The 15,915-nt window shown below is 47.8% G+C and overlaps 2 protein-coding genes across 6 annotated transcripts in view; both read right to left on the bottom strand.

Annotated features, from left to right (window-relative positions):
* The window catches only part of LOC142900423 (estrogen-related receptor gamma-like), a 29,391-nt gene extending 24,619 nt beyond the window's left edge, over positions 1–4,772 (bottom strand). Inside the window, exon 1 of the mRNA XM_076044711.1 lies at positions 4,449–4,772. The gene's annotated coding sequence lies outside the window, so the exon portion shown is untranslated. The remainder of the gene's footprint in view (positions 1–4,448) is intronic.
* An 837-nt stretch (positions 4,773–5,609) lies between these two features.
* On the bottom strand, positions 5,610–15,030 carry gpatch2 (G patch domain containing 2). 5 transcript variants are annotated; one of them, XM_076044705.1, is made up of 10 exons: positions 14,833–15,030; positions 13,552–13,795; positions 12,636–13,186; positions 12,354–12,418; positions 11,324–11,521; positions 10,640–10,760; positions 10,236–10,275; positions 10,044–10,108; positions 9,661–9,749; positions 5,610–7,431 (listed from the first exon to the last, which is right to left on the bottom strand). In XM_076044705.1, exons 1-10 carry the CDS (start codon positions 14,880–14,882, stop codon positions 7,211–7,213), a joined length of 1,644 nt encoding a protein of 547 aa, XP_075900820.1. In that variant the 5' UTR covers positions 14,883–15,030; the 3' UTR covers positions 5,610–7,210. The 5 variants fall into 5 exon arrangements, with proteins under 5 accessions (XP_075900820.1, XP_075900823.1, XP_075900821.1 ...); XM_076044708.1 differs by having other exon boundaries at positions 12,633–13,186; positions 14,833–15,029; XM_076044706.1 differs by having other exon boundaries at positions 5,610–7,380; positions 12,633–13,186; positions 14,833–15,029.
* Between the last annotated feature and the right edge of the window lie 885 nt (positions 15,031–15,915).

The following is a 15,915-nucleotide window of genomic DNA, read 5'->3' as shown; positions in this document are numbered from 1 at the left end:
ATCGGCCCCGCGGCGTTTGGCTCACTGACCGCCGCCGCCGCCGCTGTTTGCTCGAGCAAAGCTGAGGAGCTTTTTTATCCGCGTGCGCGTGGAGATGGAAAAGTGCAGGGCGAAAGAACAGAGATCGTTATTTTTTTTTTTTTTATCAGGGGCAGGGTTTTTTTTTTTTTCTTTTTCTTTTTTTGAAGGCTGAGTGGTCTTGAACGCACCGCGACAGCGGCGGCGAGATGCACTTGAGTCAAGCCAGAACGGCGTCAGCAGCAGCGGCTGAAGGACGGATCGGTTTGTTTTGTCTGATATACCAGTTTGTGTGTGTGTGTGTGTGTGTGTGTGTGTGAAAGAGAGAGAGAGAGAGAGAGAGAGAGAGAGAGAGAGACAGAGCTTGGGTGTGTGCAGCTATACAGTTTTTCAAAGTTTGCACAACTTTATGGTGACATTAATGGAGTTTACACACCAAAGACACAAAGACACACATGCACGCAGACACACACATACACACACACAAACATAGAATATATATACATACATATATATATACATATACACACACACACATTTAGCATGACATTTAGCATGTTTTGTCAACATTAAATAAGCTGTAACTAAGTTCATTGTAATGCCAAATAAGACCAAAGACTGCAGTTTTTATGAAGCAAAATGCAACCAATCAGGTGAAAGCAAAAAATAAATAAAATTATGAAACATGCAAAACTGCCCTCAAACTAAAAAGTGACAGTCCAAGGACCTGACATTTGACAAAAAAAAAAAAAAAAGAAAGGAAAAACCTGCATTCAGACATGACACAACGAGGAGTCCAGAGAGAAATACGGAGCACAAAAAGCAAAAAGCTGCAGTTCAAACCTAAACAAGTGTAAAAAAATAGGCCGGGACGGCAGCCGAGTGGCTCCTCCGGAGGGAAGCTGCCTGTAACAGAGCACCCAGCTGCCGGTTATTGACCCCACATACCAGATGCATCCCGCTTTTTTGTTGCCCCCCCCCCCGTGCGTGCACGTGTGTGTGTGTGAGAGTGTGAGTGCGAGCACCCCCTGTCTCTCCTCATCCCTAAACTCACAGCCACCAAATCTCAGCCTCCAGGGACAGCTGTCAGATTGACTTCCAAAACTGGACAGTCTCTCCAGCCAGTCCAACCCCTCACACACACACACACACACACACACACACACACACGCACACACATACACACACACACACACACACACACACACACACAAGCCCTCAGATCTAGTGAGTTTAATCTGCTTAGTTTATGCCTGACTCACAGTCATCCATCAATTACTGATACAGCGGGGAAGACTATTGACACTGTGTGCAAACACCATTGTCTGGCCACGCACACAGACACACACACGCACGCACGTGCACATGCACGTGCACACCACCTCTCAGACACTTACAAAAGCGGGGGAGGAAGAAATTAGGCAGGGAAAAGGGGGAGAAAGAGGAAGAATAGCTGCGCCCGTGCGCATGCTTTAGAATTAGATGGCTTTAAATAGATGAGGGACTGGAGAGGCGGGAAGGGGGGGCGGAGGGGTCACTGTATGCAGAGCGACGGACAGATGAGCAAAGCTGGATTAGGATCAATTTCACCCTATTGATCTCCTGCTGCACTGTACCGGGGATCAGGGGTCACGCACGCACGGCAGCAGCGGGAGGCGGAAACGTTAGAAAGACCCTCGGGGAGAAGAAACTTAAAGCGACGTAACCATAGAAATGTCAGCGCCGCCGGGACCCCCGACTGTTGCTGCTGCCACTGGCCGTCCTCAGAGGAGGCCCGGCAAGCCCCCGGACGCTCCTCGCTCACGTCCCAGCGGGGACCGAGTGAGTCGCTGCTGGGAAAACGGACACAGGAAGCCAATCGGGCCGGCCGGGTTTCATCGGGACTCATTTCAGAGGGGGAATATTTGAGACTGAATGTAGAGGAGGAGGAAGGAAAAAAACCCAGATATGTGTGCGCGAGCGCTTCCGATAGGCTTGCTGAGAACCAGAGGGGCTAGAGTGCCCCCTAGTGGGCGGATCATTTTGGCTATCACAGCAGCTTTTCCCTTTCTTTTTCTCTCCAGTGCATTGTAAGGACGGATTATTTTAAGGCCGTCGTTTTCGACAGCGAGCACTTTGAGTAATGATTCATCAATTTCTACACCGCCCCCCCACCCCACCCCCGATCCCCTCTCCCTCTGCTGCCACCCCTCTTCTTTCCATAGGTGGCGTGCACATTTCACTGTTGACGCTCGTGCCGTGTTGTTTCTCAGGCCCAGATACCCATCTGGAGCGTCTTAGGGGCGATTATGTAACCAAGCCTCTCTTAACAACATAATGTGGATTAGCACATGGCATCGCCCTGTCATATTCCGCACAGGCGGCACGGGATTAACCAGTCAGCCCCTGGCCTCCGTCTCCAACACCAACGCTGGCTGCGTCAGTTCCACTGACTGACAAATAGGAAAGAATGTGACTTTGATATTTTCATATGTGATCTTCTTTTCCCTTTAACTGCTCTGAAAAGGAAGCACCGGATGGACTTGCGTCGTGACTCAAACCCAGTGAGAGACAAAACAGTGGTCAAGCAGAATTTGAATGGGACCTTTAAAAGTCACCTTGAGATTTTACATTTTTTATTTTTTTAAATTTAAATGACGTGTGACGCATCATTGCTCAAAAAGGCAGCGATTTTAAAGCTAAAGCTAGAAGCACCTGCAACACTAATGTTTTAGTTTGAGGGGACAAAATCATACAAACGGTTAAAAATACAGTCGACTTTGAACCTTTGAACTCTGACTTTCGTTCATTTCCCACTGCTTTGTGGAAGCCTAATAACCTAAAGCTTACTAAGCTAAATTCAGTTCACAACTTCTTCCCGTCACACAAAAATGTCAGATAAAGCGAGTCGGTTTGAAACTGACGCTGGGACCTCATAATGGCATAAAATGAACACACACACACACACACACACACACACACACACACACACACACACACACACACACACACACACCTGGTTCCCAGGCCTGCAGTAGGCGAGGACTATTGTCATTGGTGCAGACTCAACACACACACACACACACACACACACACACACCAGAAATCCTGGTCGTCAGCACCAAACACCCACTGCTGCTGATGTCACGACTAATGCACATGCTTTCTCACACACACACACACACACACGCACACACACACACGCACACACACACACACAGTGAGGGAGGGTAAACAGCGTGCTGCCTATCAGTCTCCCTCATCACATCACTTTTATCTCCACAGGTGGTAAATTCAGCCCGGCGGCTCCTCAGTCATCAGCAGTGCGCCACCACAAACAAACAAAGCAGCGTCTCCTCCTCCTCCTCCTCTTCTTCTTCTTCTTCTTCTTCTCTTCCACCTCCTGGCACAGCCACCCTCCACCACCCCTCCTCCATCTCGATCCTCCCAACAGTTCCAACAGGTGAGCCGCCGCCAGCTAAACTCTCACCTATTTTCACATCACAATCCTCACTGCTCTTCCTCCTCCTCTTCTTCCTCCTCTTCTTCTTCTATTTTTTTCTCGCCAGGTCACACAAACGCACTGGGACACTCATACACTTTTTTTTTTCCTTCTCTTCCCCCCCCGCCAAAATAAAACCTTGACACCTCACATCTCAGTCCACCCTGCTCCACCGCTCCTCTCCTTCCCTCCCATCCCTCCCATCCCCCCCCCCCTCTCTCCCTTGTGGCAGACCAACCCCCCCACTCTCACCCCCCACCAGTGAGGAGCAGCAGCCACATTCGGCCACAGTCGGCTGCTTCCCTTCGGCCACGCCAAGGTACACCAGTCAAAATGCAATTTTCTGCAAGATTACACATGATAATGACCGTCCTCCTTTTTTTTTCTTCCCCCCTTCTCCCCTCACCCTATCCCCCCTTTTTTCGGGGGGGGTCGGAGGGGTCGCCCGCCAACCACGACTTCCAATTACAGATGCATAACTATCGATCCGTCAAGCAGAGTGACAGAGATTTGGAACACAGTCAATGTTGTGTTTACAGGCATCTTTTTTTTGTCTCACACACACACACACACACACACACACACACACACACACACACACACACACATTTCTTATTTTTAATGCATTGAGTGGGCACTGCTGCAGACAAAACACGTAGCCGGACTGGTTGCTAAAAGTCTGACTAGGAGGCAGAAATTAATGGGAGACAGTAACACACACACACACGCACACACGCACACAAGCATGAGATGAGTTTACAGGGCAGTGGAGGAAACCTCTACCTGGTCTCACACTCACACACACAGAGAGACACACACACCAGAAAAGAGCAAAAACAACGAAAAATCCAACAACATCAACAACAACAACAACAACAACAACAAGGCGGCGTGTGTGTGTGTGTGTCGTGTGTCTTCGCCCGCTGACCGCCCGCGTGTCACTACTCACTGTCAGCTTCATCCACCGGCTGGACGGCTGCTCCTTCCACAGCTGCAGCCAGTCAGTCAGTCTCAAGGACAAACGCTCCGGCTCTCCTCGCCTCCCGGTCTCTGTAGCTCAGCGATGCAGCAGCTCGCACACACACACACACACACACACACACACACACACAAATACATAAACACACTCACACACACACACACGCGCGCGCCTAGTCCTCCACCTCACCCCTCTTTCCTTTCTTCTCCTCTCCTCTTGCATCCAGCGGTGCGTTTTTACCTGCAGTTTGCAGCTCGCAGGGGAGTCCTGAGTGTGTGTGTGTGTGTGTGTGTGTGTGTGTGTGTGTGTGAGAGAGACAAGAAAGTGTGTCTAAGTGAAGGGGTGAGGAAGCAGGAGGAGGAGGGGGAGGTGGGGGCACAGCCAGTGTTCCCTTATATGCCGCGAGAGGTGGTGGTGGAGGTGGTGGGCAGCAGGGGGAGAGGAGGACGGTAGAGGACACGCGGCGCTCCGGTTATTCCCACGGATACAGAGGAAGAAGAGACTGGTGTTGCAAAGACGGAGGGATGCAGCGGAGGAGGGAGGGGGAAAAAGAACAGAAAGGAAAAGGAAAGAGGGCTGGACGGCAGCATCGTGTTTCAGCGACGTGTTTACAGGGAGGGCGTCGGGGAGCATCGTGGAGGAGGAAGTTTAGGTTTTAGTTACATTTGGAGGAAAAACGTCAGGAGTTTTTATTCCGGGCTCAGCCGGATGTCCAGATTTGGGCGAGACGGCTCACGGCTGGGTGTCTAGGGGGGATTCGCTACTCGCGAGGTGTTTCAACAGGTCTCACAAAAGCTGCGTTTCCATTTCAGATTTTCCGCAAAATAAAAGCGATATTTCTAAAATTTCAATTACAATTTACAGCCGTTTCCCTTGAATGGTGTGAAGCACCCGAGCCGTAATTCCCGTCAAATCTCGACCCGCGAGACCCCACTTTGTGGAGGATGGAGGTACAAAACATTTTGGTCGTTTGGTGACCTCACCAAGGTCACAACACCTCTTTAAATCTTTTGTGCATCAAAATCTATCACCACCTCATTCAACACTTTACGGATTCATTATTAAATCAACCAGAAACACGAGAGGGATTTATGCAAAAGACAAATATTTCCGACATCAAGAAGCTTTCACTTCAACTTTTTTTCTATTTTAATCTCATAAATTAGGAGAATGAATTCTGACAACCTTCAATCTTGTGTTATTGTGAAAAGGTTTGAGTGGGTTTTTCACCTGAGCTCATTTGTTGCCCTCATCATCGAGAGAAGAATCGTCAAGACTGCACCAGGTTCTTTTTTCGGTGATCATCATTCATAACAACAGAGCTGAGAAAAAAATGCAGCAACACAGTCTCAATTATTTTTTTTAGTTTTTATTTTATTTCTGTTACTATAAACACTTTCGGCCTCAGTCTGGATCTGCAGTGAAATTACTTCACACGTCTCTATTTGGGCAATTTAGATTCACAGGAAAGCTACAAAAACAAACGAGAAAAGCAAAACATAAAAAAAGCGTAATGAGGTAAATAATTAAAACAACGTCACAGTAAAGCTAAAATTGGGTTCCGTAAAGGTTTTTTTTATTTTTTTTTATTAAATATCCTTTACAGCAGTCAAACAAAAAAAAAAAAACAGATGTTCCTTCAAGAACAACATCAACAGGATACCGAAAAGAAGACCGTTGTTCATAAATCTTGCATGTTGTTTTTTTTTTTTTGCCCATTTGTGAAAAAATAAAACTAGCTCTGCCTAATTAAAATAAATCCTCTACTTTATTCATATCCTCTACTCATGGCTGCGTGGATAAACGCTGTTATTCTTTGTCACAACCATAAAAACCATTCTGTCGTGTAGGACCTCTGCTTGGCTGAATAGTGCAACAACTGTTTCCATCTTCTTCTTTTTTTTAACCTGGGCTGCACAAACCAAACAAGCAGTAAATAATAATGATTAAAAAAAAAAAAAAAAAGTAGAGTTTCTTTTCAGTCTCCCTCTTAACTTAAGGATTAAAACCAATGACAGGACAGACTGGTTAAAATGTCAAGAGGACACGTCGGTACAGTGTAGCCCTAAACGTTTTTGCAAAACGGAACCGAAGATGAATGTTGAGGTATGAACCGATAGAACCAACAATAAACTCTCGCCGAAACAATACTGCCGACTAGAAAAATAAAAGCACCATCGCCTGCTGTGAGTCGGCGCGTTCTCTCTCTCTCTCTCTCTCTCTCTCGATCGCCCCTCCACCTGCGCCAGTGGTGGAGGGGTGGAGAGTGGAGAGTCTTGAGTCTAATGGTACCGAGGGCGACGTTGCTCCTCTCCTCCGCGACGAGACAACAGGGTTCATTTTTGTTCTCCTTCGACTCACTTTCAGTCAGGTTTCCTCCCCACTGCTTCCTTCCTTCCTTCCTTCCTTCCTTCCTTCCTTCCTTCCCTCTCCGCCGCCGCCGCCACCTTCGTCTCCATATGTGGGAACAGTCGGGTGTCCACACACGGGGGGGGGGGCTTTTCTCCAAATTTTCTTCCCCAATATGGAAAAGTTTCTCCTTCACCACAAACTTTGTTGCTAGGATGAGCCTCATTCCTTTCCTTCTTATGACTCAGATTCCTGGACCTTTATTCTTCTCGTTCCTCCCCACCTCCCCCACACCACCACCACCACCCACCACCCACCACCTCCTCAATTGTCCATCCTCACCATTAGGAGCGCGGGGAGGAGGAGGAGGAGGAGGAGGAGACTCAGTTGAAGCCCAGACCTGTGCCTTTGGGTCTCTGCATGGCCCGGACGGGCTCGGTGATGCCCCGCCCCTCCGGACCCAGGCCCATCCCGGGGCTCCAGCCCATGCTCTGCAGCATTCGGTTGCCCATGTTGGAGTCGGGGATGGGGGCGGCATTCTCCCCGACCACACCTGCAAGGAGAGGCGACAGGTCGGGGGTGGATGGAAGGGAACATGGAGCAACTTTTGTTTTTGCAGAAGAAGAAGAAGGAGGAGAAGAAGAAGAAGAAGAAAAATATTTTTTTTTTATTTTTGAAAAATAACATTTATTTGCCGCTCTCATTTCCATTCAATCAATCAAACTAACTAACTAACTAACTAACTAACTAAATAAATAATTTTCTTGTTGTTTTTTACACAAGCACGTCGCTAAAGAAGGAGAAGAAGAGAAGAAGAGATTATATTGATTAAGAAGAAATACAGAAATAAAACAAAATATTTATATATTTAAAAATATTTGGCCTTTGGGTTGAGGAACTTCTGACCAACAAATAATGAAAAACTATAAATTAATGATGAGAAAGTGAGGACAAAGCAGCCTTTCACCCGTTTCCTCCAGCCTCTACATCGCCGCCTGCTAAAGAGCGTCGCACTCGCGGGCTCTCCTCCAGTGACATCATCACTCCATTACGATTTTGACCTTCTTCTAAGTAATGCAATCATGTAATCAACTTTCCGGTCACATTTCCAGTGGCGGCGCGCAGCCTCGCCCGTCTCCAGTAGACGGAGGCCATTTTGTCCTCGCCCTTCCTGGAAGGCCGGCTGGCTTGCGTGCAGCCGCCGTGGCCGACCTGTTACCCTCCCTAATCCCGTCTTTATTTGTGTGGAAAGCGCAGGGGTGCCCACTCGTTCACACACACACACACACACACACACACACACACACACACACACACACACACACACACACACACACACACACACACACACACACACACACACACACACACACACACACACACACACACACACACACACACACACACGTCTCAGGTGGGCCGTAGCCAAATTGTCAGGACGGCTCTTGGCAGACGCTCACCGCTGTCCTGCTGCGAGGTCAGCACCGGCTGTTCCTGAGCGCCGCACCTGTCTGGAGGCTTTAGACCAGTCTAATGTGTGCGCGGCTGATTGTATCGAGTCGAGAGTAAAAGTGCCCCGAGATTAGCGTCTGATTAGCCGAGGCTTTTAAAAGATCGCTTCCAAAATGACAATTATCCTGATTATAAACCAGTGTACGGTATTGTTATTTTAATTGGAAAACAGAATTACAGAGCGATAGGTTGGATGTCCCACAATGACGCAAAATTGTTACCAAAGGTTTGTTGACAAAAAAAATGGCCCCATCAAGTCAATGAACACATCAGAAGAAAATACTTTTTTACAAGCTTTGCAAATATTTTGAAAATATTTGAAAATATTTCCAAAATATTTTCAAAATATTTGCAGCTACCTAGAAACCAGCATTGTTGCAGCTTATATGGGACCTTTGAATCAGCGCTCCCCAACCCCGAGGCCGCGGGCCAGTACAGGAAGAATAATTAACTTACATTAAATGACTTCTGTTTTGTTTATTATCTGAGTCTGAACAATTTTATTTTTAATTTTTTCTCTGAAAATATTGTCTCACATCTTGTCTCAATAATAGCTGGAAAACTTTTGCCTTTGACATCAGACTCAAAATGTCAACCGTGGTCAAAAATTAAATGAAACAAAAAAAAAAATCACTGGTTTTGCACTTAAAAAGTGGCAACGTGTCCCTGCTGCATTAGACTTGTGCACTCCATCCACCTTCCTCCTGCGAAAGGCATCAACTTCCCCAGAGGTAAAGAAAGTGGTTTTGGGGGGGAGGGGATGAGGGGGCAGGGGGGAGGGGCACGGGGGGCTTGCAGAAGTGTTACTGGCTGAGAGCTAATCCAGCATCTCTGCTTGGAGAGCGTACGCAGCCAGCTGACTCCTGTCCAAAGCTTATGCTAAAAGGGGGTTAAGAGCTAAAGCAGGGTTTAATAGTGGTGGGGGGTGGGGAGGGGCCAAATGGATGGGCCAGAGACTCCCGTTCCTCACTTAACACAACCGTTTTGTTTTTTTGTTTTTTTGTTTTTTTTCGAAAAATGTTGTGGACCCTTTAATTTCAACCCCTCTGTGTTTGCCCCCAATGTGTGTGACAGGTTGCCAGGGGGGGGGGGGGGGGGGGGGGGGGCAACAACAACAGGAAATCAGGTCGTGAACGCTCCCAGTTCAGCCAAGAGAAGAGGAGGAAGGTGGAAGACAAGTGAGAGGGCGAGAGCCAAAAATACAGCAAAAGCGCCAGTTGGCTGGAGGTGCCAGATGGTGTGTGTGTGTGTGTGTGTGTGTGTGTGTGTGTGTGTGTGTGTGTGTGTGTGTGTGAGGTGTAGCTGGGTGTGCGTCCAGTACCTGAGGGGGCCGTGGAGCCGAGGGGGGCCGCCTTCCGCCTCCGCTTGACATCTCCTGTACATAAAGAGCCCAGGTGCCCGCTGGTCTGTCTGCAGAGGCGGCCAGGCGAGACGAAAACAAGAAGGTGGGGGGAAGGGGGAGGGAGGGCGTGATCGGGTGGGGTTAAATAAAATAAAAAAGAGAGAGAGAGAGAGAGAGAGAAAACCTTCTGAATACCTTCTTATTCCTTTTTGGACAGAAATGCAATTTCAGCAGCGCTCGCGAGGTTCGACGGAGTGGAAAACGCCAGCGACAGGAAATGAGCGTCGACTCGGCTCGTAAATCACCGGCCGCTTTGTTTTGCGTGGTTTCCTTTTGGAAAAAGGTGAAGCCGCCGTTCTTACCTGCTGGCTGTTTTCACCGAGCAGCTCCTCCGGTGCCCCCTGTCTGAGCGAGGGTCCCAGTGCAGCTGAGGGTACGGAGATGGGAAGGAGCGTTGAAATGAAAAGCAGCAACGTCGCATAGCAACAGCAGGTCGACCCCAAGCCAAACTTTGCAATTAGAGAATTAACTCAACTTGAGACAAATGGACTCACCTGTCCGTGTTCTCTTCTGGAGCCCGGGCTGAACCACGCTCTGTTTGAAAAATAAAATAATGTCACTCGGGCCGCTCAGCTTCCCATTAAGGCAGCGATCCAACGGCTGAGAGCTCGCCGCCATCCATCAGCATTTCTTTGAGAAAGTATATTGTTGGAACCGATCCACGGCCGTCACCTCAACCGGAGCACTTTTCTTTTTTTTCTTTATTTTTTACTTTTAAATTATGAGTCCGCTTAAGCCCAAAAGTGACAAATGTGCTGGGCACAATCGCTCATTAGAGCGGGTTTATGAACAAAAAAATGATCTGAACGAAATGCACACAAGGGGAACATACAGGATTGATGATGACGATGTTGGACGACGGGGGGGGGGGCGGGTGAAATGAAATGGACGGACTCACTCGTGAGAGTCTTGGCTCTGTCTGGCCAGTCTGCTGCTGAAGCCCTGGCTGGAGCTGCCCGGCAGCCCCGCCTCAGGTGCCTGCTGGTTCCCGTGGAGGCGACTCAGTCGGGCCTGGAAGCCTGTGACACACACACACACACACACACACACACACACACACACACACACACACACACACACACACACACACACACACACACACACACAGGCAATAAAAAAGGCTTTGACTTGAACAGGTTGAACTCATCTTGATAAAATATGAGGCAAACTGATTGACAAAGTGCCGCGAGAGGCTCAGGGTTACTGACAGCACTGATTTATATCCAATCGGGAGGAAAAAGTGCTGAAGGTGTCCGGGTACACGGCATAAATAAATATGTGTAGAGGCTTAAAATTCTGATTGAAGACCCCTGGGAAATATTTCACAACCAGTAAGAAGAGCACAACAGATTCTCCTGCGCTCAACGACGCCTTGGTTCGCGTCCGTGGGATGTGCTTGCCTCCTACTGGCCATGAAAAAAACTACAACAACAGTGTCGCTCCGGGAAGCCTTGTGCACATGTAAACGCTGATGACGTCATAGAATAGTCTTAATAAACATAAAAAAAAAAAAAACTGTACATAACTAGATCTATTTTTGGTATACATGTTTTTGCAATGACTCTTCATGGCCTGGTTCTACCTCTCTGAGCTCCGGGGCTCATGAGCGGGAAGGAGCCGGTGAGGATGCTGTTGAAAACGGGGTCGGCCAGGTCCAGCTCCTCGGAGCCCGTCTCCCTCTCCCACCAGGGAACCACCCCGGCGATCCCGCACGCACCCCCGGGCCCGGGGGCGGAGCCGGGCTCTCCCTCGTAGAACCAGTCGCTCTGCTCGTCGTCACCTGGGACAGACAGACGGGGGGGGGGGTGAAGAAGAAGAAGAAGAAGAAGAAGAAGAAGACTTTATTATTAATCCCACATTGGGGAGATAATATTTATTTAAAAAATAAAGAAATTCACAAAATATTAAGAGGCCTTTTTAACACTAGTCTACCTATGCAGTTTTCTACTTTATTTTTAAGAATTTTGGACCCACAGGTCAGACGGACTAACAAATATTTATTTGGTATCTTGACAAACGCTGGCAAAAAAAAAACCCTCACTAGGCATTGGTTGCATCCTGATCCGCCTACGACACTTGAGTCGATCAACATAGTGAATGACATTTACCCTATGGAAAAGATTACATTCTCCCTGCACCTTCAGAAATGCATTTTCATTAACCGCTGGTCCAAGTGGGTTGAATATGTTGGTGCCCTGTGATTTGAAGAGCTGAAAGGATGTATCTGCCCCTTTTGTTTTCAATTGTTTAATGTTGTGGTGAGCCTAATGATTAGACTTTGTTAAATCTTGCTGACAGACCTTTCCTTTTTGTTTCCAGTCTCATGTATACTTGTCTTTCCCGTTGGTCTAAAGGTTTTCCAAAAGAACATACCTGATGTTTTCTATTTTGTAAAAGTTCACAAAATATTGACATATAACTAAGTGTTTTATTGCACCTTTATGAAATGTAAGTGTGTGAGGAGATGATTTTTTACTGAGTGCAGTTGTACAGCCTGATGGCTGCAGGTCAGGTGAGGAGAGACATGAGTAATCCCCCAAAAAACTCAAGCAGCAAATTCACTTTTTTTTTAATTTAAAAAAAGAACTGAGAGCTGTGATTGGACTTTTCACCTTGTCTGCCCTCGTCGTTGGTGTAGAGGCCTCCGTCGCTGCTGTTACTGACGCTGCTCGTCTCACTGGGGGGGAAAGAAGGGTGAGACAGACAAGATTTCAGATTTGAAATTTCATGGTTTAACATGAATACAAAATCAGATAGTACAGGGAGAGTCATTGCGTACAGGAACAAATTAAACAGTAATTATCAGTACTGTCAACACCACACGGAGAAAACTTACAAAAATGAAGACGCAGCTTAATAAGACAGAAATAAAAAAAAGTGGGCACACTAACCACCTGTCACTCATGTCCTCATCTGAACCCTTCTGCTCCTCCAGCTCCATCTTGTCCTTGGACCCCTCGGTGGGAGAGGAGATCAGGTCCTCGCTCTCCACCACCACCCCCTCGTCCGCCGGCTCGGGACCCATCCTGTTGGGCGCCAGTTTCCTCTTCTTCACCCTGTTCTTCCCGCCGGCCGGCGCCGCCAGCAGTCCCACCCTGCACATCTCCATGGCCGGCCGGCCCTCGTGGGCGCCCGCCCTGTGAGGCCTGCTGCCGATCCTGGCTTTGGGGACGGGCGGGGGGCCCAGCATGGTGGCCAAGGGGGGCTCGGGCTCCGCCGGCGGGTCCACGGCCATGCGTTTGACCTTGCGCCGCCGCCTCAGGCTGCGAGTTCCCTCTGCTGAGCCCAGGACACTCAGGTCGTCCGGCCACATCGAGCGCTTGTTCCTCCCAGCGTCGGCCGTGAGCGGGGTGCGGCGCTTGGGCCCGAGCTGCTCGTCCGAGTCGCTGTTGTCCCGGGCGTGGCTGTTGGCGGCCGAGACGCCTCCTGCATTGGCACGGTAGTCCTACGAAGAGACACCAGCGGCACTCATGTGAACTTTTTAGGAGCCGTGAGGAGTGGAGGAGAGGGTGTAATGGTAAAGCAGCTGCCAGACAAAACAACCAAGATTAGGGAAATAAAACATTCTTATAACGTCCTTGTCTGAGTCTTGACGGGTCGGCCCAGTCTGAGACCGAGAAAAGACCGAGTAAAAATGCCTGCACGTCCAAGACGGGACCCTTAAAAAGTGGTCTTGAGACCACTCTTGAGGCCAAGACCAATCTCGAGTACTACAACACTAGTTATAGGTGCAGCTCTGCCTCTGAAAAACAAAGGGTGAAGGACTTCATAAGAAGCGACAAGGCAACACCTGTCGTCCATACTGCCCACCTTGTGTTCCTCAGCACTGGACTCGGAGCCCTCACTCAGGTGGCCCGCCTCCCAGGGAGGATGCGGGTTGTCCGACCGCCGTTTCCGGCCCCTCCGCTTCCGGGCCTGCCTCTTCAGCAGGCAGCCCACCGTCAGAGCATGATCCCCCCCGTCGCCGAAACCTCCACGAGCAGCCTGCTCGGAGCTCTCCTCCAGTGCTGACACCAGATCATGGACCAGCTCGTCCATCGTCCGGCGAAAGTGCCTGGAGGTGGAAGGGGGAAGGAACTCCTTGTTACTCATTTGTATGACCAGAGATGCCAGGCCGGAAGCACAAAATACCAGCAGTGTGTGGTCAGGTTCAAGTATTTTATTAACGTCCCAAGAGAGCAACTGGAGTTACAGCAGGCAGTGGTTTGAAGTGTAAATCATACAAACAGTAGACATACATGGACAATATGGCCTGAGCACACCTATATCATGTGAAAGATAAGAACTCTCTAAGGATTATGCAACAATATATTCAACACATAGGAATTTAAAAACAAAAACAAAAGTGTCGACCAAGTACAATGGAAGATAGAGATTTCTTGGCATCTTATAAAGTTCCATCATAAAGTGGAATTACAAAGTGACAAATGTTACAGACACATTAAAAACATCATCATTACATTAACCTTCCACCTGCAGCATTCACTGCTCGGACAGAGGCAGGGACGAAGGTATGCGGAACAAACAGCGTTCTTACACCCAAAGTCTGCGAGTGAATTCAATGAGATGCGACGACGAACGCCGACGTTGGGCTAAATCTGAGCATCAGCTAACACTGCGCTAGTGCGTCAGTGGCAGTAGAGTTTTCTCAAATTGATCAGTAAATATGAGCGGCTACTAAAACCTACTCGTCGTAAATACTCCTCGACAACGTCTTGCTGTTAGTTAGCTGGCGTTAGCTGTTTTTGTTCGAGTTAGCCCATTTTACAGCTCTCCTTTTCTGTTGCTGCTGCTAGTCAGCTTTAGCGATGTCGTTTTAAAGGGGGAGAATGCTACCTGTTTCCAGCACAGTTAGCAGCTCCTAAAGACGAGCCAGAAATGTCGTTTGCGTAGCTTGAATTCCAACGACCGTTGTCGATAGACGGTTTAGAAGTACGGCAAGAGAAACCGGTGATAAACAGACGAGCACCGCTAGCAGCTAGCCGGAACAGCTAGTCGGGATGCTAAGCACTCTGTCTGAAGCGATACATGAAAGTGGAGTTGAAGAAGAGTACAATATGTTACGTCTCAGTGAATTTAAAGACAACCTACCAGCCGGTTCCCGCTTTGCCGATGGTTTTTAAATTAGCTGTACGGAACATTAAAGCCGCCAAATGCCAAATATACTCAGCCAGAAACAACGGGCAAACATTGACACGACACAGACACCATTCTGACACAAAAGCTAACAGCCGGCTAGCGATCCTGATCGATTGGGGATGGCGAGAGAACGGCAGAGCCTGACAGCCAGGCTCCCTGCCAAAAAATCTCTACACGCAACTATTGCAGTGTAGCGACGGTAGTGACACCTTTTTTCCATTTTTCATAATTGCTGTAGTTTTTTTTAGATTATTCACTATGTTAAAAAATGCTCAGTAGTAGCTTTAGAGTCGGAAAAATAAAGTAGTGATTGAACCTTTTAAAATATAATTAAAACAATCAAATCAATGAAACATTAACATAGTTAAGAACAGTCAGATGAATTCATTAATCAAATCAATATTTTATTTTAACCTGGCTGATTCATTTTATTTATTACCTTAAAAAAGAATAGAAGCACTTTTACTCCGTCGAGCCTAAATATATTTAAATAGCTAATCATGGTGTTTTAAATATGTTTAATCAATGTTCTGAATTGTATATTTCGGCTCTGGTTTAACAGTGCATTTACAAAGTTAACAGCTTTTACAATGCAAACGCGAGTTTTATTGAATTTTAATTCAAAGCCTGCGTGTACTTACCCCTCTTCACCAGTAGAGGGCAGAGTAGTCTTTAATAATTTTTTTTTTTTTTTTTTTTTTTAAGAAGAAAAAAAAGGCTGAAAGCAAATGCATGACGTGTGCGAGCCTGTTAAATAAAGATGCTTCCAAAGGTCACCAGTGTAAACTCATTGGTGACACCAGTGTCGTGTGATGACCAGTGGTCAGTGGATGTGTCACTCTGTACCAGGGAAACTTGGAGTTCCTCCCAGGAAGCAGGTGCTCTGCCTGCCCTCAATGTCACAGACTTGAGCAGCTCGACGGTCAATACCGGGTCAATGGCAACAACAGGTGTTGAGCAAGAAGAAATACATATATCAACAAAATAATAATAATTTTTATTTTTTTAGACTGAGTTCTGTGCTCGGCCAAACAG

The sequence above is a fragment of the Nelusetta ayraudi genome, unplaced genomic scaffold (genome assembly GCF_046127955.1).
Source record: "Nelusetta ayraudi isolate G7.1 ecotype Tasmania unplaced genomic scaffold, CSIRO-AGI_Nayr_v1 ptg000082l, whole genome shotgun sequence".
NCBI lineage: Eukaryota > Metazoa > Chordata > Actinopteri > Tetraodontiformes > Monacanthidae > Nelusetta > Nelusetta ayraudi.
Note: the sequence above shows the minus strand (reverse complement) of the source record. Positions and strands in the feature narration are given on the sequence as shown.